The sequence below is a fragment of the Vipera berus genome, assembly GCF_964194415.1.
Source record: "Vipera berus genome assembly, chromosome: 17".
Classification (NCBI taxonomy): Eukaryota; Metazoa; Chordata; class Lepidosauria; order Squamata; family Viperidae; genus Vipera; species Vipera berus.
Window position 1 is genome coordinate 2,540,300 of NC_138220.1, and position 19,325 is coordinate 2,559,624.

Genomic DNA, 19,325 nt, shown 5'->3' on the forward strand with positions numbered 1-19,325 from the left:
GGTGATGAAAATGTCTGCCTTGGGAGGCTAAGTCCATCATACCCAGGGCCTGCCTTTCTGACATACTTGGTTTTGTGAACGGAGGCTTGAGGGTACGCTGCCCCTGAGGCTCTCTTCACCCTCCAACAAAGAGCCACAGCCCTACTGGAGACCTTGCCTCAAATGGTTACCAAAGGATCACCATCTGACTCCTATCAACGGCTACCTGGAGCGTTTCTTTCACTTTTATTAGTGCTTCCCGGACCAATTTTTCATCTTTTCATTGTAATTATACCTTGGGCTCCCGGCTCCTCTCCACTGGGTGTCCACTGAACCTTGTGGGGGAATTTCTAAGGCCGATTTCTGTGTTCTGGGATTGCCTTCCCTCCTCCCCGCACTATGACTATCTGAGGGGGTGCCACAAAGAAGAGGGGACCAGTCTATTCTCCAAAGCACGGATGGAAACTGACCAAGGAGAGAAGCAACCTAGAACTAAGGAGGAATTTCCTGACAGCGAGGACAATGAATCACTGGAGGTTTTTAAGAGATTGGACAGCCATTTGTCTGAATGAGCAGGGGGTTGGACTTGATGACCACCAGTGCCTTCCAGCTGTGTTACTCTGTTAACTAGCCCACCGTTTTGGCTCCCTCGTTAAGAGCCCCTTCTTGTGACTCATGTAATTGCATGTAAGGAAGAAATGCTACCAGCCCATAGAAAAAAGGCTTGTGCAGACGTGTTGTATTTTTTGCCAGCAAACATTCACGACTTCATGTTGAAGAACACACCCATTCTCTCTCACACACACACAAACACACATGTCCACACCCATCCTTCTCTCCATCAGGGCTTCCTTGGCCTGATGGAAAAAATCCCTTTTCCATTCACCTTCCCGACACCCAGGCTGGTGCTGCACCAACTCTTCTGTGGGCTGCCCCCCCCATGAGAGGAGGGCGGAGCCAGACCCCGACCCCGCCTTTTAAAGTGCAAGAATATTGCTTTTCCATGGGACGGAAGGAAACATGCTCTTTTGGGAAGATTGCTCCCTTTTTTGACACTGGAGAAAGCTATGAAGGAAAAGCTGTTATTCTACATCTCCCAGCCCAAGTCTCTGTAGTTCGGATCTTCTCTCTGGCCCGCTACAGACTCTCCCAACCGAAGCAGAATTCGAACCCAAAGGAGGGAGGGGCAGGATAGCGGGGTTTGGGGTGGCAAAGCCAGAGCCAGTCCTCAAACGAAAATAGGGATCCTCTCGCGGATGGCTTGTCGGCAGATGGGACAGACGTTCAAGGCCACGCCGCACTCTTGGCAGGACCCATGTCCACACTGGTAGATCACTTTGATCTGGCTGTCGATGCAAATGGGGCAGGTGATCCGCTCTTCCATCTGCCGATAGCGGCTCTGTAAATCTTCCATCAGCTTCTGTTGGTTGGTGACCTCGGGGCCCGACCCACCATCCACTTCAGAGTTGTCTGTGGCAGGGAGAGCGGGAGGGGTGAGATGGGGAAGGCGGTGTGAGAAAGGACACACACACACACACACACACACAATCCCCTTTCTAAGCATCTTTTCATTCCATGTGAATTTCCCAGCTGGCGGGAAAATCCTGCTAGGATGTGAAATGTGTCGCTTGGGGCTAAGGGCAAAAGTGCAGAAAATCATCCGTGTGTGTGTGTGTGTGTAGGGCAGGGGGGGGAGAAAGACAAGCCTCTAATCCACCCTGATTTATTTTACTTATAAATCCTGTCTTTGGGGAAGCTTTTTTCTCTCAACTGTGGTTTATCTCTCATTTGTTTCTGGGAAATTTCTGGAAACAATTTCTGGCCTGAACCAACACTTAAGACTCACAGGCTAGTCTAAGCAACAGCTGGCTTGTTTGCTCGGCATCGTTTGCAAACTGCGTGTACAACCCGACTAATGAAACTAAACTAAATGCAAGGGTAGCATTTGTGCGACCAAACAACAACAACAACAAAACCCTGGGGTTCAGCAAACAAGCGAACGAGCGATTGTGACTTATTAAAAACAAAAAATCTGCCCTAGCCGTGCCCCTTATGCTTCCAAGTGACCAAAAAATGCAACCCAGGGGAAAACCAGATAAGGAAGGCAAAGGAAGTCTCTTTCTGCCTCATCGTTCACGAATGCTGACTCTAACGATGAGATGCTCCCAGTGCCGCCTCTACCCCACCCCGGTTGGCTGAAAGCGAAGGGGACGGGCCCGCAAAGCCACTCAAGCAATCGCACTCACCTTGCTTTAGCTTTTTGGTAATCGTGACTTGGCACTTGATGCATTTCTTCATTCTTCGGGAACACTCTTATTTACCGGGAGAAATTGGGAGAGGTAAAAGTGGAGGGGGGGGAAAAGAGACATTAGCTTTGTGCAAGCTTCCTGCAAACTCTCATTCCTTGCTTTCGGGAAAACAACAACGACAACCACAACCCCCAGGAAAAGTAAGAAGCAGATGCTTCAGCGACAGGGCAGGGAAGACGGGGCTTAAGGGCAGCGGTACCTTCGCAGACGATGCTGTGTTGGCAAGGGAAGAAGAGGACCAGCAGCGCCAGTTCCGAGCAAACCAAGCACTCCGAAGGGGCCGCCACTTTTGGCACGCTGAGGTTCGTCATGGTGTTGGGGGTGGTGTGGACTCTCCTCAGGCTGCTGGTCACGGTGCAGCCGTCCGAGGAGTCCTGCTGCTCTCTGCAGCCGAGGGACAGAAAGAGGTGGCCACGTCAGGCCAGAGGGCAGCCTGGCCTTGTCAGGGGGTGGCTGCCAATGAGCAGAATCCAACACCCTCTTTGGCAGCTGAGCCCCACGAGTCCTTCATGGGAAGGGCGCAAGGACCACTCGAGGCGGCCAATTTCAAAATGGAGACTTGCCGGGTGCAGCCTCGGAGACGGAGGCCATCTCTCTCTCTCTCTCTCTCTCTCTCTCTCTCTCTCTCTTAAAATTAGGCGCTCTCGGTAAGCCTATGTCCCAGCCGTGTCTTTTTCTGCCGATGCCAGGGCTAGGCCACCTTGGCTCTTTTATGGCTCGTGGACTTCAACTCCCAGAATTCCCGAGCCAGCCAGGCTGAGGGGAAAGCGAGAGGTTTCCAAGCTGAGCCGTGCTGGCTCAGGAATTCTGGGAGTTGAAGTCCACGAGTCATAAAAGAGCCAAGGTTTTGCCTACCCCTGGTCTATGCCAACCGGACAGTCGACGCAAATATTACATCCGGACCATTTCTGGGCTCAGAGTGGACCCCTTGCTGCTAGCCAGAAAGAATGCTGCAAGTCAGGGGGCCTTCCTGGCTGTTGCAAGGAGGACCAAGTCGAGAGGGGGAGACGCTGGGACCGAACCCCACCTGTATTTCTGGGAGAAGTTCTGGATGAGGTGCGCGATGCTCCCGTCCGAGACGAGGTCGAGCGGAGACTTGCCCCGGTGGTTGGCATAGTGGACGTCAGCCCCGTGCTGGGCCAGGTAGCAGGCCAAGGCGGTCCCCACATTCAGCTGGGTGTTGCCGAGGAAACCGGAGGCCTGGAGCTGCAGGAGGACCGGAAGAAGAATAATAATTTGGGGCGAGAGAGCCATGGAGGGGAAAGGAAGGGGGAGCAGCGAAAAGGGGGACTCGGAGAAGCGATTACAGCCTAGAGGCAGAAGGAATCAATTCAGAATAACCCTGCCTCAGTTTCACTGCTTGAGCCGGCCCACCTCACAGGGCTGTGTGTGTTATGGAGAAACGGATCCTGGGCTAAAACCTTTATCGGCATCGGTCAACGTGGCACTAAAGACTAAATACAGGTCGTCCTTGACTTACGGCCATTCGTTTAGCGAACGTTCAAGGTGACAGCCCCACTGGAAAAAGGGACCGGTGACCGTTTTTCCACACTTAACGACCATTGATTGCAGCCTTCCCCCCAATGGTCATCCCCCAGGGTTGTAAACAGAAACTTCGGGCTCAGTTGTGGCCGTTAAGCCGAGGACTTCCTGTATTCCGTTTGGCGAGCCCAGAAGTGGAGGGGAAGGGAAGGTGTAACTCATCGCCCTGATCCCCAAACGCAAACCGAAGGCCGAGAGCAGGGGGGGCCGCTGGCCTTCAGCTTCTCCTTCCTCTTCCTCTGCCCTGTCACAGGAAGGGAGCCCCCCCCCAGAATGCAAACGCCGGCCCCACGCTCCCCGGTCCGAGGGCCCCCCCCCCACCTTGGAGAAGAGGCTGTCTTCTCGGCCCGGCTGCTGCTCGACCAGGACGGAGACCAGGTGCTCCCTCTCCAGGATGATGTGCATGGCGGTATCGCCGTCCTCGTCTTCGGAATTGACGTCGGCGCCTTCGCTCACCAGCAGCTGCACCATCTCCAGGTGGCCCTGGGTGACGGCCAGGTGCAGGGGCGCCTGGTTGCGGTTGTTCCTGAGGTTGACATCGCAGCGGCCCTGGGGGGAGAGGCAGACGCCTTCAGTTCCACCCTAACCCTAACCCTCATTTAGAACCTAAGCAGAACAGGCCTGGTTGGGGGACCACCAGGAGATCCCAGGCTTCTGAGCAGACCTTATAAATAGCATCCTCAGCTGGCGGGGCAGGCGACTTCCCCAAGCACAGCAAGTCTCCACACCCCCATCGCCCCAATCATTTCTCCTCACGCTGACCTCCTTGATTAAAATCTCTGCCACCTCCTTGTGATTGTTGAGGGCAGCGAGATGCAGGGCCGTGAACCCATCGTCCTTTTTGGCGTCCACCAGCTGCCGAGCCCTTGCGAGGATCTTCTTGATCGCTCTGACCGGGGTTAGGGTAGGGGTGGGGAAGAGGACAGCCAAGGGAGGAAAAAAAAGAGAGAGAGAGAGAAAGACACGGAAGAAAAGAAGAAAAAAATGTGCATTTAGGGTACGGATTGTCATAAAGAAGGAAATCAGCTCAGCCGACCCCGGAAGTGATTTTTGGCATCTGCTTCCCCAATTCTGTAGGATCAGCCGCGCCCTGTGTCTTCCCGAAATCATGGAATGATGCTGCCAGAGGTGAAAATATCACAGGATCCAATCTGAGCGGATCACGGGGACCGGTGGTTTAGTCTTCCGAGCTATCGGATTCGTGCTGATGCCCATCATCCTCAGGAAACATATCTCTCTCTCTCTCTCTCTCTCCATGATCTGGTGAGAGGGAAGTTTGCCAAGGATGATGGGCGCCCGGCACGAATCCCATAGCTCGGAAGACTAAACCTCCGGTCCTGTTGACCGACTCAAGATTGGATCCGGCAACATTATCCTGGGACACAGAAGCAGATTCCCCTTCATTAGTGCCAAAAAAATCGCCTGCCTTTATTAGGGCGCATGTACACGGTGGCCTCTTGAAGAAACAGCACATTCCCCAAGCCAACACACACACACACACACCCGCCGCCTTTTGGCCCCTCTCTGCTCTTTGCATAATTCTCTTGGCAGGCCAAATGACCTCTCCTCTGCCCTTTCAGGGGCTTGGTGCGTTCGCCGGCATTTCTGCGTCAGGCACTTTTCCCCCCGGGACCTTGAAGCCTGCCTGTGCTAATGTCCTGGAAGTCAACTCCGATTATATCAGCCTTTACTCATCTCTTGCTTACAGCTTGTTTCCTTTCAGGGCTGCGTGGTGCAACAGGTTGAATCCTTGTTGATTCTGGATGGTAAAATCAATGCCGGGGACCTCGGTGAGGGCTTCGATGATGCATTTGAAGTCGGCAGTGATGGCATAGTGAAGGGGGGTTTCGCCCGAAGAACCCTGAAGGCACAGCGAAGGCGTTGACATATAGCCAAACAGTGGTGAACTCTCAATGTAGATTGCTTTTTTTTTTTTATAAAAAACACCTTCCACTCAAACTGAAGCCAAAAGCTAAAAAAAAAAATGGGGGGAGGGATGGGAGACCACTCAGAGAGACTCAAGGGCTTCCGGAGCGGTGATTCCCCAAAGAGAAAGACTCACCGGCAAATTCACATCGCAGTTGCTTTCGCACAAGGCTTTCACGACCTCCGTGAAGCCGTGGTTGACCGCGACGTACAAGGCCGTGCAGCTGGTGGCGTTCAGAAGATCCGGGTTGGCGCCTTTGCTGACCAGGAACCGGGCGACGTCCGCTTGATTTCTGGGTCGCGGAAAAGTGTAAGCGGCAAAGACACGAAAGGAGGGGAAGAGAAACGAACTAGAAATAAAATCCTTCTCCTGGTGCACTCATTTCTTTGTTGTTGTTTTTTTAAAAGGCTGGAAATGGGGAAGGATGCTAAGCCGTGTTCATCATCTTCCTCCTGCTTCGCCACCGCCCCAACTCCATTGAGTGAGAAATAGGGGGCCCCAAAGGGCAGCTGCTTTGGACCCCCCCTTCAGCTGTTATCTAGCAAGCAACCATCCCCTCATGTTCCTGGAAGAGTCTCCATCTTAGCTGGCTAAGTTCAGAAGTATAACCCTGCGGACGTTGGCTTATTTTTCCCTCCTCCTCCCTCCCCATCCCTTCTTCCTTGTATGTCGCACCTTCTGAATGGAAACCCCAGTGTGTGTGTGTGTGTGTGTGTGTGTGTGTGTGTGGCATTTATTAGTCGTTTATGTTTTATTTGGAAGCCTCACTTTCAGAGAGCAGCTGTTTCCTTTGGGAAAAGCCTTCCCCGTACCCTTTCTCACAGTCGTATTCCCTGCAAGGGGAGCCCTGCCCCATAGCTCTCAGCGAGGACCACTCACCCAAAAGCTGCGTAATGAAGGGCTGTGTCGCCTTCTTCATCCCACAGGTCGATATTCGCATGGGCCTGGAGCAAGAGCTTTGCCACTTCCATCTGCCCCACGTACGATGCCACCTGCAAGGCGGTCCTGCCCTGGTTCTGCACATCCACCTGGGGAGGAGATTTAGCATCTATTCACAGGATTGGCCAGTTGACACTCTCAAGGCCAACTGCCATCGGCTTCTTCTTGGGGTGGGCGAGGGGGGAGGGAGTGTCGTTTTCCCAATTCATCTGAATCTGACCCAGAGAACCTTCCTCAGAGGCCACTTGCCTTGTCGGGATACTTCTGAATCAAGTCCCGAACTTTGCCGATGTTCCCCTGAGCTGCCTCAACCACCAGGCGGCCCGGGCTATCGGCCTCCATTTTTTGGGAGAGCAACCGTCCCACCACGGAAACCAAGGAACCTATGAAAATGAACACACACACACACACACGCAAAATACAAATATCACCAGCCAGTTGAGAAGGCCAGCCTAAGATCCTCCTCATTTCCCGGGCAATTTGGATTGAAAAGCTTTTGCTGCACCTCAGCTAATTCCTGATGTACCAAATACGACTTGAAAGGCACTCGCTTTCTGCCCTCTTTTGGCAAAGAATCGGGGGTAAAAAAAATTCTCCCTCACTTTTCGACTCCCTGGCGTCCTGCGTGGTCATAAGGTTTGCGTCTTCCTCTCTTTGATAGGCTGTCAGGCAGGCTGGGTTGAAAGTCCAGGACTGGCCGGCAAAGGACACTCGCAAATCTCCGTCCCCAAAGATTTTGATCACCTTACCGATGTGGCCCAGGATCTGTAAGCCGGGAAAAGAAAGAAGTCCGTGTGGTCTCTTGCACTCAGCCAAAAGGAACCGGGAGCGAACAAAACGCCGGGGAGCAGATAATTTGTCTCCTGGCCTCTCCCCATCAACCATCAGGTTGAAAAAGTGTTGAGGACACGGTCGAGGTGGTTTTTAAATTCAGATCGATGCAAGGAAAGGGAAGCAAAAAAAAGAAGAAAAAAGGAGTGTTAAGGGAAGGGCGCTCACCGCTTTCATCTCGTCCGTCCATTCTCCGTGACCGGCTTGCAGCTGTTTCACTGTTTCCATGTCCTCGATCACCCTCACGACGTCGTCAACCCAGAAGGTGTTAAGCTACAAGGGAGAAGAAAGGAAATTTTTCTACATTTTCTGGCTTTGGGACTTGGTTAATGTCAGAGGAAATCAGGGGGAGATTATTATGGTTGTTGTTGTTATTATTATTTTTCTTAAACAGATGAATTCTCCAACAGTGGGCATTCTCCAATGAGATTTCCTGATGGTCTTCCTTCCCAGTGCTTAAATACCCATCCTGGCTTAGTACGTGCGTCGGCCCACATCCCGAGTTTTAGAATAATTTGCCCAGGGAATGAGCTTTACCCACCTTGGTCAGCGCTCCAGGGTGAAACGTCCAACGAATATCGTTGTTGAACTGGACCCTCACGTCTCCTCGGTCTGTGATCCTATGTACTGATCCTGTCTGGCCAATGAACTTGGGGAAGGAAGCAAAGAGAGGAAAGAAGCATGGGGTGGGGAGAGGAAAACTGAAGAAGCCAGGAAAAAAAATAACCAATAATAATAATAATAACCAACCCCCCCAATCCTTGCTGCTCAAGAGCGGGGCTGGTCATTTGGCATTGTCCTGTAAAAGTGACCGGCCATGTTATTTGTAAGAGATCCTGCCCTTTTCCAAACCAAAGGGCGGACATTTGCAGAAACTTACCTCAGCCATTTTGGGGTTCCAGCCTCCGTGGCCCTCCTGCATCTCCCTCAAAATGTCAATGTCTAGGAGGCATTTGACCTTGTCCCCATGTTGGAACGGGTGTCCCTCTGTGCTCTCCTTTTTCTGCAACTCGGCTGGCTTGCCTGGGAAAAAGACCAGGGTGCGGAAGATTTTTTTTTAAAAAAAGACAAAAATATCAGACCTAATCAGAAGGTATTTAAGGCAGGGCTGTCCAACCTTGGCAACTTTTAAGACTTGCGCTAGGTGTAAATTACCGTCTCCCTGTGACAGCCACCTCTTCACTTGGGAAGGGGCTGGATAACAACCCCCAGGATTCCCAGCAAGGCCCAGCTGATGATTATGGAAGCTTGTAGTCCACTAGAGGGGACCAGAATTCTCAGCAAGGCCCAGCTGAGGGGGCAGAGATTAAGGATAGCTGATGCTTCCTAATCATTTTATTTTATTTTATTTTTAACGGTCCACACATACCTAATTTAGGAAGATGCTCCTTGTAATAAAAACCCCCTGATGCTTCCGTGAGACATTTTAAGTCCACTTTCCCTTTGTGACCGACTCGGTAGACGTTGGTAGTACCATCAGCCCAGGTGACACTGGCCACGCTCCGCCCCGTCTCCACATCCCAACCACGGATATCCACCACGCGGCCAATTTTGCCGTCCCCACCTGTAGACGAGAGAATTGCTCAGCACTCTGAAGTGTGTGTATTTCCAGCTGCAGAGACATTCTTTTACCTGATTGCTCCCTGCATTCAGAAATGAAGCATGCAAGGGGTTCAGGTATCCTTGATATGCTATTTTTTTTCAAGCGGGGATGTTAAAAAAAATAATAATAATAATAAAAAAATCATTCTCTTGACATTTGAAGGTTTATAAATGTTCCTCCAGGACAGCAAAGGTGAAAAGGGAGCAATTTTTTTTTTCATCGCATCCCCAAAGAAAATCATCTGAAAGATCCTTACCATCCTGATTTCCCCATTCCCAGTCAGGCCCCCGGACGACTTTTGCATCTTGAAAGATCCCCTTTAAAGCAACGCGTGGCAAATTCTGTCGTGGGCTTACAGTGACTCTGGAAGGAAAAACAGAAACCCGATTATTTTTTTTCCATCTGTTGCATGGATAGGGAGACGCTTACCTATGAAGCTACAATGATTCAGGCTCCTTAAATAAGGCTATTTATTCCACCTCTAGCAACCTCAATCAACACTAGAATTGGGTCAAAAGGGCAGCCTCTTGATGGGGCTTTTAAAAATGAGAGTTAGAATATTTCGGACATATCATGCGACGCCCACAAAAATACTCCATTTAATCCTGCAGGAAAAGATTGAAGGCAAAAAAAAAAGGGTCCAGGCCGAAGAAGAACATCGTGGCTTCAAAATCTAAGGGACTGGTTTGGGCAAAACAGCAGAAGAAGAAGAAGAAAAAGAAGAAGAAGAAGAAGAAGAAGAAGAAGAAGAAGAAGAAGAAGAAGAAGAAGAAGAAGAAGAAGAAGAAGAAGATGATGATGATGATTACTGGGTTGCTTTTTGTCTTTTTCTGTCGTATTTAATTAAAAACGAACCCCCTAAAAGAAAAAACTGGAAAATTAAAAGGAAATAAGTTTCCTTCCATCTTTCCAAGTCTGTCGAGAGGACTTACGGCTGCGAGTGGGCGGTTTCGTAGCGCTCGAAGGCATGGGAGAGGTCGTGCTTGTTACTCATGTAGCAGTGCAGGCACAAGTCGTAGTCGAAGCAGACTTTGCACTTCCATCGCATTCCACGAATGCCGTGTTTCTTGCAGCAATCGCAGATGATGTTAGGGTGGCGGACCCCTAGGAGAAGAGCCGAAACATACTTTGGGTTACAGCCATGTCCAGAGCAGAAAGAGACCTAGGTGGGGAGAGGATAATAAAAAAAGGGGGGGGGAATATTTGCAATGGTTCAGACCACGCTTGCAATAATAGGACAGGACCAAACCATAGGAAAGGTAGGATAAGACCAAATCGTGTGAATGAAGGTTACGAGTCCTGCCCTGCGCTTCCAGCAGGAGGGCCTCCAACTCTCATTAAACATTCAGAGATGTCCGATATAGGCAGACCTCGACTTACGACTCTTTGGTTAAGCGACCGTTTGGTAAAAATTGGGGGGGGGAAAAAATGACTTAGGATTTGGCCCTCGCATCTGCAACCACGGTAGCATCCCCACCGTCAGGTGATCCAACATTTGGGGAGCGTTAAGGCAGGCAGAAAAACTTAGGACGGTTGCCAGGGAGGGCTACACGATTCGGCATTTGGGACCTTCCCAGAATTAGGATTCTTTAACCGCTGTGTGATTTGCTTAACAACCCTGGCAAAAAAAAAAAAAGGTCGTAAAATCCGGCACAGCTCACTTCGCCACCTTGCTTAGCAAAAAAACGTTCCGGTCCCAACTGGTTAGCTCCCAATGTAACTCATAATTCGGGCTTGAAGCAGGTGGGAGGGGGGGGAAAGTACCTATCTGTGCATTATCATACAGCAGAAGATCATACGCTCCCTGGAATCCGGTCCGGTAATTGGTGCGAGTCCCGTGATCCCACTGGACCACCACGGTCTTATCGGGAGTAGCTGGGCTGCCTTGCCGGCCAATCTCCACCACCGTCCCTATGTTGCCCTCGCCGTTATCCTGGCTTCCCCACCTCCAGTCAGCCCCACGGACCACCCGCATGCCGATCTGCATGCTCGCGTAGGGGTCAGAGTCCATTGCTGAGCCTGGGACCCTCAGCTTGGCCACTGGCAGGCAGATTCACGTTGTAGAGAAGAAAACATGGACGATGCCTGGACAATTTTAAAAAAAGTAAAATAAAATCATTATCTCTTCTTTGCTGCAGAGAATGCAAAGCATCCTTTGTTTTAGCCTCACAATAACCCTGCAGAGCAAACCAAGCCGAGAGGGTGATTAAATCTGACTGAACTTGAAGCCGAATATAAATCCTTCCCGCCCAGTTATAACGACCAATACCATTCTGGTCCTCAGAACGACATTTCACTTAAACCAAGGATTATTAAGTAAGATTTAAAAATGAAGATTGGTAATAAATAAAATTGGAAGGGGCCACTAAGGTCATCTAGTCCTATCCACGCTGCTCAGAGCGACGGGCTAAATTAAGGTGAACATATTGGTCAACGCTACTCCAACTCACCCAGGAATCACAGCATCAAGCCTAGCTTGATGTTGGCTTATATTCTGATTTGGGTAAAACATTTGCAAACAAAGAATGAATTCTAGTTTCACATAACCGGCAACTTTGGGGCTTTGATTCCCATCCTAACATGAAGCCTCACAGTCATGCACGCCTGCCTATCCACTGTGATGCTTCAAAAGGGCGGGGGGGGGGAGTTAGAAATTATTTTAGCTTCATCTTCTCCTATTTTTAGTCTGGCCTAAAATTAGACTGGGTCCTAAAACTATTTCAAGCAGGAGGGCACCTTGCCTCTTCCGCATTACACCAAGTGTAAAAATATTTCGGGCTAAATAGCTGCTCCACACCCCGGCTCGGTCACGTTTCAGAAGCCACAGGTAGGCTGGGCTGAATACATTTATCAGGTTTTCTTCTGAAATGCAACAGCTGGAGTCATAAATTTAAAACAACGGGTGGCTACCTGATAACTCCTTCGCTTGGAGGACCCGGTTTTGATAAAAATAGATGAGTGAAGGTCACCCCGCTTGGTTTCAAAAGGAAACCAAAAAAAAAAGAAAGAAAAAAAGAAAAAAAATCCTTCAAGAATGTCTTACAATTTTTCCTTGAAGCAGGATCCTCCTCCTGGCTTTGGCAGGTAGTCTGAAATCAAGAGTCAAAGAAGTTTTTCTGCCGCAGCCTGTAAAAGGGGTGCGCTTAAAAAAAAGAGCATTTGGAAAAAAAAATCTGGGATTTATTAGGCAAAATAGCCAAGCAGAGCTGATCTCCTCCTCCTTCTCTGCCCTGTGGTTTAAGGTGAACCCCGAATCAGCAGTAATGAGATGTATTATCTGCCTCTGCGTGTCAATGACACCCCGACATCGAAGTGAAACTGCAGAGGATCTGAAGGATCTGCACGGATTAAAGAACTGAGCGGCTCACCACATAGTGAGTTCTACAGTCAGCAAGGGGTTGGACTGGCTGACCTCTAGGATACTTTCCAACTGTGGGATCCCAGCCGGCATGTTAGGATGCCCACAGAGGAGATCACAGCTCAGCCACTTCTCCGGCTGTATTGAATGCTGCCCTTTCTTTTCACACTTGTTGGTTGCCTGTGCAGATGCAACTGCAGTTAGGCATTGTCTCCAACTGGCTTTAATCTAAGTTTGAGACAAAATGAGAAAGCCACCCCCCCCACCCCGAGGGTTTTAAGCCAACTGTGGGAAACAAACTTCCTTTCTTCCCAGAAAGGGAATGGAAAATCCTTAGAAAGCCACATTTTTTTTTACAGAAGATCTCTCTCTGTGTGTCATATTCCTGCTGCTATATTCACGTACTGGCGATTAAAAAAAAACACGAGTGTGCAGATCTGCCTGGCAGATTACCTTCTGCTTTAAAATATCGAGAGCGAGGTTTTTACACTAGGAAGGTTTTTAAACTGAGTAAACCGTTAACACCCAAGCCTTAAGAGGGATTAAAACTGGCAGGAGTTAACCTTCACATTAAAAGCCGCAAGAGATTAATCCAGTTCTCCCTTATCATACAAAGTAAGACATAAACAGCTGGGATGGAACAAATTTTGTAAAGGAAGAGGCGGAGTGATGTGGGGAAATGTTATTGGTTTGTGATGCAGGAAAGAAACTGTGTGTTTTTTTTTTAAAAAAAAAGTAAAACCCCAAATTTTCAGATGTATAATAGCACAGAACCGAAGCAAAGCAAGCTGAAAGTTCCCCCACACGTTATTATCTCTTCTGGAAGTGAAATGTCAGTGAAGAAGAAAAAGGATCAAAAAGGGAACCAATTCAGTTTACCGCTGTGTTACAAATTGGTTGGTCATAAGGATCTATTGCAAAATCACTAGCTTAGCAAATTGCCTTTAACTAAGTAAGCATTTCCTGCAAACTACTGAACATTCCCCAAAAGTATTCTAAGTCAATTTTAACTCAGATTAAGCCCAATTGGTGGCTCAGTGGGTTAGGCGGGTCGAATCCCGAGTGCCGCGTAGCAGAGTGAGCGCCTGTTACTCGTCCCAGCTTCTGCCAACCTAGCAGTTCGAAAGCACATAAAAAATGCAAGTAGAAAAATAGGGACCGCTACGGTGGGAAGGGAACAGCGTTCCGTGCACCTTTGGCGTCTAGTCATGCCGGCCACATGACCACGGAGACGTCCTCGGACAAACGCTGGCTCTTCGGCTTTGAAACGGAGATGAGCACCGGCCCCTAGAGTCGGAAACGACTAGCACGCATGTGGTATATAACGTAAAAACATGAAATAAAAGAACAAAACTTATCAGAAATTACCTGTTAAGACAGAGCTTGCAATCTTTTGCTGTTTTAAGGCTTCCACAGATGACAGCCTGTTGCAGATTTCGGTCAAATCTTCACTTTACATCACCCTAAAAGATGGGGGGGGGAGAGGTTCAACAGGACAATCTTGTACCTGGAGAAGAAGCAACATTTTTTGAAAGGTCCTGCGTTTCACAAGACAAGAGGAAAACGGTACTTCTTTAGCAAAAAAAAAAAAGATCTGCAGTTTCAAAGTCAGAAATCATGAAAGCAAATCAAGGCCTTTTGGATTTTACTGGGCTGAGACCCATAAAGAGGGGAATGAGGTGGGGGGTTCCAAATCCAGAGACGCAATCCTTTTTTTTTTTTCATCAACCGTAGAATTCCGGGATAAAGTATCCTGGGACGAGGTAGGATTTGGCAGCCTTCAAAGGGACTTTGCAAAGGTTTTGTAAGGCAGAGAGAAAGAAACAGCTTTTCTCTTTCTTGGGAGCCAAGCCAATTCCACCCTCCTCTTTCACCCACATTGCTCTCAGCAGGTTTCTTTGCAGACTCCTACCCTTCTCAAACAGGCCTGTTTGGATGGAGCAATTCTGCCAGCAGAAAAAGGCTAATGTGGGGAAGGGGAGGGGGGTATATCAAGGTCAGGCAGCAATGGGGTGGAAGTCTTCCTCCATTCTGGCACCATCACCGCCGCCACCCTCAAAATGACAAGCTGCCGATCGCAGCCGGGAGACGTTTCCTCGAAAGAGGCAGGACCAAAATAGCAGATTTTAAGTCCAGCTTTTCAGCTCCAGAGACTCATCCAGAGATGCGCCCAATTTTTATTGACGGCTGAATGCCTCTGTTCAGCAACTTACCTCTGCATCCATTCTGAACCTGAACTCTCCCTGCTTTTTTTTCAGTTACTGACGTCTGACCACGTTAACGTTTTCAGGAAATGTTGTAGTCTGTTCGCTCATGCCGGTGTGTAAAGCAGTTCAAACGGAGCCAAGCCCCATGACGTAAGAATGGCGGCTTGGTAGCAGTGACCCTCTTAACAGGTTGACCAATTTGCCAAAAATAGAGATTCTGCAGGGGTCCTTCCACGTGTTCTGGTGCTTCTAATTGTGTCAGGCCTCTGCCAAGGGACCAACCTTGGTTGGGAAACCGAGCAGGGTTGGGCATGACTAGTTTTGGGAGAGGAGACCACACGGAAATCCAGAGATTGGAGGCTAGGCCATGGAGTCCAGCTCTGCCCGAAGGGGATTTTTAATTCTGCTGTCCCCCATCAGAGGACGAAATGCTGCTTTGGGAACATAAGTCATCTTTAGCTTCAACAATTTGTTTCAAGCAAAAGAGATTGCCGAGACGAAACTTGCTCACACATCAGTTACCGAGGCTACAATTTAAGCTGACAACGTTGCAAACAATCAAATCAAATCTCTTGTGGTTTTACTGTTAGGTGGAATAACAACTCTGCTCCTCTCTGTCATACATTTTTAATCTCTCTTTCTCTCTCTCTCTCTCTCTCTCTCTCTCTCTCTCTCTACCGGCGGTGTTCATGAGAGGCAATATAGAAAGCTTGTCAAAATTTAAGAAGAAACCCAGAAAGAACCAGCTCTGCCCTGCTCACATGTTGAGGTGTAGCCCATGAGGATATGCCAATATCCGTAACTTTTCCCCATATTGGTGCAATGTCAAGCTCATTGACACAATGATAAGACTACTACAGAGCAAATCAGCTTATATTGTAGAGGGGAAAAAAATAACAAGCATTTTGGTCCAAAATCTGCTTCTTGCAGCTTAAAAACAAGGAATTATACACACACACACACACATACACGTGCTTTCATGCGGCTGTGAAGAATGGCAATAATGATGATGATACTAGCGATGACCAAAGATGCAAGGCACCACACCAAACAAATATTATGGTGGCCCCAAAGCGGCACTTGCAACATGGCACAGATAAGGTGGCATCTCAGTCATGGGATATGACTGAGAGGTTTTTTGGGGGTTTTTTACGAAGCCGTCCGAGGTGGGGGAGAGGTTAACTGGGAGAAAACTGCATATAGTTGATGGCCCATTTTTCAGCTGAGAATCACAAGAGGCTCCTTTGTGTCTTGGCTCTAGAGGTCGTACAATCGTCCCAAAGTGTGGGCCTACAGATCTTAGGAAATTCAGGAGTTGGAAGAGACCGTGAAGGTCTTCTAGTCCAGCCCCCTGCTCAGGCAGGAAACCCTATACCATTTCAGGCAAATGGCTGTCCAGTCTCTTCTTAAAAACCTCCAGTGTTGGAGCATTCACAACTTCTGGAGGCAAGTCGTTCCACTGGTTGTTCTCACTGTTCAGGAAGTTTCTCCTTAGTTCCAGGTTGCTTCTGTCCTTGGTTAGTTTCCATCCGTTGCTTCTTGTCCTGCCTTCAGGCGCTTTGGAGAATAGCTTGACCCCCTCTTCGTTGTGGAAGCCCCTCAAATATTGGAACATAAACTCAGAAAAATTCTTAGGAGTTGGAATCGAGCCAAGGCATTAGGAGCGCGAAGAAGCAGGGGAAAGTGACAATTAGTTGCGAAAAAAACATTGTCCATCATCCTGTAGGTATCAAGAAGTAGGGGGGGGGGGTTGTGAGATGCCATCCTCGTCTCCTGATGGCTTTGTGGATTATTTCGGTTGCTTTCACAGCTTGACTGGTTCTCTGGTGTGACCCCCATTTAGTTTCCTGAGGTTGGCTGAGGTCAATTCTACGCTGGCATCTGCGACAGGCTAACTCAACCCCGTCAATATGCCACAAGGGAATCGTGGCAATCAGATCTTTGTATATAGCACTATTTATTGATTTGATTATTATTTTTTATATCCTGCCTCAATCTCAGGGAGTTACATCATGGTAAATTCGTCCACAGAATTGAGACAAAAGTAGGACCCAAATTGCAGACGGAATCAAAAGTTGGGGAGAAAAATGACAATAAGAGGGCAGCAGATGTGACTGAAAGCCTTCGTGATTGAATTTAGTTTTAATTCATTTAAGTTGCTGTGTTCTGTTTTAATCAGAGTGGTGGAGGCTCAGAGCCCGCTCTGACTGTATTAGACAGCCTGCAAAATAAATAAATTGAGCAGGCGGAACTCCCTGCCACAAGAGTGATGTGATGCTTCCTAAGGGTCTGATGCAGAATTGCCCCTTTGAAAGACTTTTCAGACTGCCACAAAAACCCCATCAGTGTGTTCATCTCAAGTTGAACTTGACTTGAAGGAGACCTTAGTTTTATCTTGGGTTATGTGCTTATTGGATTTTATACACCAGAATCATAAGATGTTACAGTATTGAAAAGTTAAAGCTGGGGAAAAAAGAGGCAGGCAGATTTAAGGGTTTAAACATTCAACTAATGTTTTTTTTTTAAAGTAGCAAAGCCAAGGAATGTTGCAAGGGAATCAACAGAGCAATACATTCAATAAACATGCTGATCAGCTGAGGCTCACTGATGGAATACTCTAAGAAATCTATATTCTTCAGCCCAAACTCAATTTGAGTTTCGGCACTAAGGTTTTCTGATAATCACCTCTATGGGAAAAAGAGTGGAAAAACGAGATTGGCCCCACACTCTTGTTCCAAAAAAAAGCAAATACAAGATTCATGCAGGATCAACCGGTCTCCCGGCTATCTCTGAAACCATCTGCAAAGATGGAGGAGGGTGTGTGTGTGTGTGGAATTCCAGCAGGATCTCAGCAAAAGCATCTTCAGCAATGACCCAGAGGACCAGTTTTCAAACCCTGAAACGTGGTGGAAAACAGATGGAGAAGGGGGGAAGGGGGGGGAGAGGCAATGATCTGCAGCCTCCCAACCCAAAAGAAGACGCCAGGCCTCGGAAAAGGAGAGGGGGGGGTCAACCTTGCCTCTCTCCCCATGGGCCAAACCAGCCATCCAGGTGGTGACCAGGAACCTGGGATAAAGGGGGATGGATAGGCAAGGCAAGGACGGTCGGTTGGTTGGTTGGTTGGGCTTGGAAGCAACTTCAACCCCCAGCAATTGTTGTGTGTGTGTGTGTGTGTGTGTGTGTGTCTTTCTCTCTCTCTCTCTCTCTCTCTCTCTCTCTCTCTGTGTGTGTGTGTGTGTGTGTGTGTGAGGGAGAGAGAGAGAGAGATCTGTCGATCCAAGATAGCGCGGGATCCCCTCCTTCCTTCTCCTCCATCATCATCATCATCATCATCATCATCATCATCATCATCATCATCATCATCATCATCATCATCATCATGACAGCAAGTACCCTAACAAGAAGCCAGCGAAGGGACGCGGGAGATCACCCGCCCGTGCGATGGAGGCAAGGGCTTTTCCCTCGGCCTCCCTTCCCCATCCAAGAGAGGCTGCCAACTTCCCCAGCGGCCCTGCAGCTACGATCGGGCCCCCAAACCCGGGGGGGGGCGAGAGAGAAGAGCAAGCCCCGGACTGCGCCGCTGGGATCCGCCGTCGCCGTCGCCCGCAGAGCCAAAACTTACAAGCAAAAGTTTGCGGCCAGCGCAAGCGGCTAGTCCTCTCCGCGCACCTCGGTTTGCGATCCCGCTTCCCTTCCGTCAGCTGCTTCTCCTCCGGGCTTCCTCTTCCTCCTTTCCTCCCAGGCGGGTTCAAGCCCTCCTCAAACGCCCCCCCCGCCTCGCTTCGGTGTGTGCCGTGCGTGCTGCTTCGCCCCTTTCTGCTTTTTCCAATTGCCAGCCTGCAAAAGGTGCAATGCTTTCTGGGAACGGTAGTTCCGGCCGAAGCTGCTCGCCCGGCAAAGCTTCCAGGCTGCCCACAGCAAAGACTCCACTTCCCAGCAGGCTCCGCGGCCAAGGGCTTTTTTTTTTCTCGGCCCGGGGAGGTTTCCCACGCCAGTGACTCTGCTTTTGTCTCCGACGCTGGAAGATTTTTTTAATTTTATTTTATTTTGGGGGGGGGAAGGGAAGGGAAGGGAGTCGTCGAACAAAGGGCGCCCTCTGGCGGGAGTCTTTGTTTTAGCAGGAGCTGTCCGGGAGTTTGCTTTTTTTAAGCGTAAAAAAACGAGAAAAAGTGCGAGAAAGCGGGCAGGAAGGTGAAAAGAGAGGAAAGGAGGGAGAAAAGAAAGGAGGAGGGGAAAAAAAGCAAGGGAAGAATAAAAAAAAAGGCAAGGGAAGGAGGGAAAAAGAAAGGAAGAATGGAAATATTTTTCTGCCAGAACCAAAAATCTGCAACCCATTCAACCAATGTTGAAAGGAAGAGAAGGTAGGTCATTTGCTCAATCCCTCTTTGCAGAGGCCTCCCATAAACTCAGTCTAATGTTGGGTCAATGTCAGGCAAATCAGATCTGGGGCTGCTTGGTTTGGCCTGCGGCCTCTACTCCTCTGGCGGATTGAGCCAAGACCGTAGGTCAAGCTCCACGCAGAAAAGGTCGCAGAGGACCAGGAGGGAAAAAGCAAGAAAATGTTCCGGGAGAAACAACTCCCACGCACGGAGGTGCCCTTTTTCTAAACTATGGTGCCGTTCTGCTCCTG

At 49.1% G+C, this 19,325-nt stretch overlaps 1 protein-coding gene across 5 annotated transcripts; it reads right to left on the reverse strand.

The window, feature by feature from the left end:
• Positions 1 to 698: 698 nt before the first annotated feature.
• On the reverse strand, positions 699 to 18,518 carry MIB2 (MIB E3 ubiquitin protein ligase 2). 5 transcript variants are annotated; one of them, XM_081341215.1, is made up of 21 exons: positions 18,318 to 18,518; positions 13,857 to 13,951; positions 12,174 to 12,219; positions 10,895 to 11,215; positions 10,063 to 10,234; positions 9,387 to 9,493; positions 8,897 to 9,091; positions 8,408 to 8,550; positions 8,069 to 8,176; positions 7,696 to 7,800; positions 7,299 to 7,461; positions 6,946 to 7,079; positions 6,637 to 6,785; positions 5,893 to 6,049; positions 5,537 to 5,691; positions 4,593 to 4,719; positions 4,152 to 4,379; positions 3,316 to 3,494; positions 2,488 to 2,672; positions 2,226 to 2,291; positions 699 to 1,449 (listed from the first exon to the last, which is right to left on the reverse strand). In XM_081341215.1, the coding sequence occupies exons 4-21, from the start codon at positions 11,139 to 11,141 to the stop codon at positions 1,208 to 1,210; spliced, it is 2,862 nt and encodes a 953-aa protein (XP_081197341.1). In that variant the 5' UTR covers positions 11,142 to 11,215; positions 12,174 to 12,219; positions 13,857 to 13,951; positions 18,318 to 18,518; the 3' UTR covers positions 699 to 1,207. The 5 variants fall into 5 exon arrangements, with proteins under 5 accessions (XP_081197341.1, XP_081197342.1, XP_081197343.1 ...); XM_081341216.1 differs by having other exon boundaries at positions 13,857 to 13,995; XM_081341217.1 differs by lacking the exon at positions 12,174 to 12,219.
• Between the last annotated feature and the right edge of the window lie 807 nt (positions 18,519 to 19,325).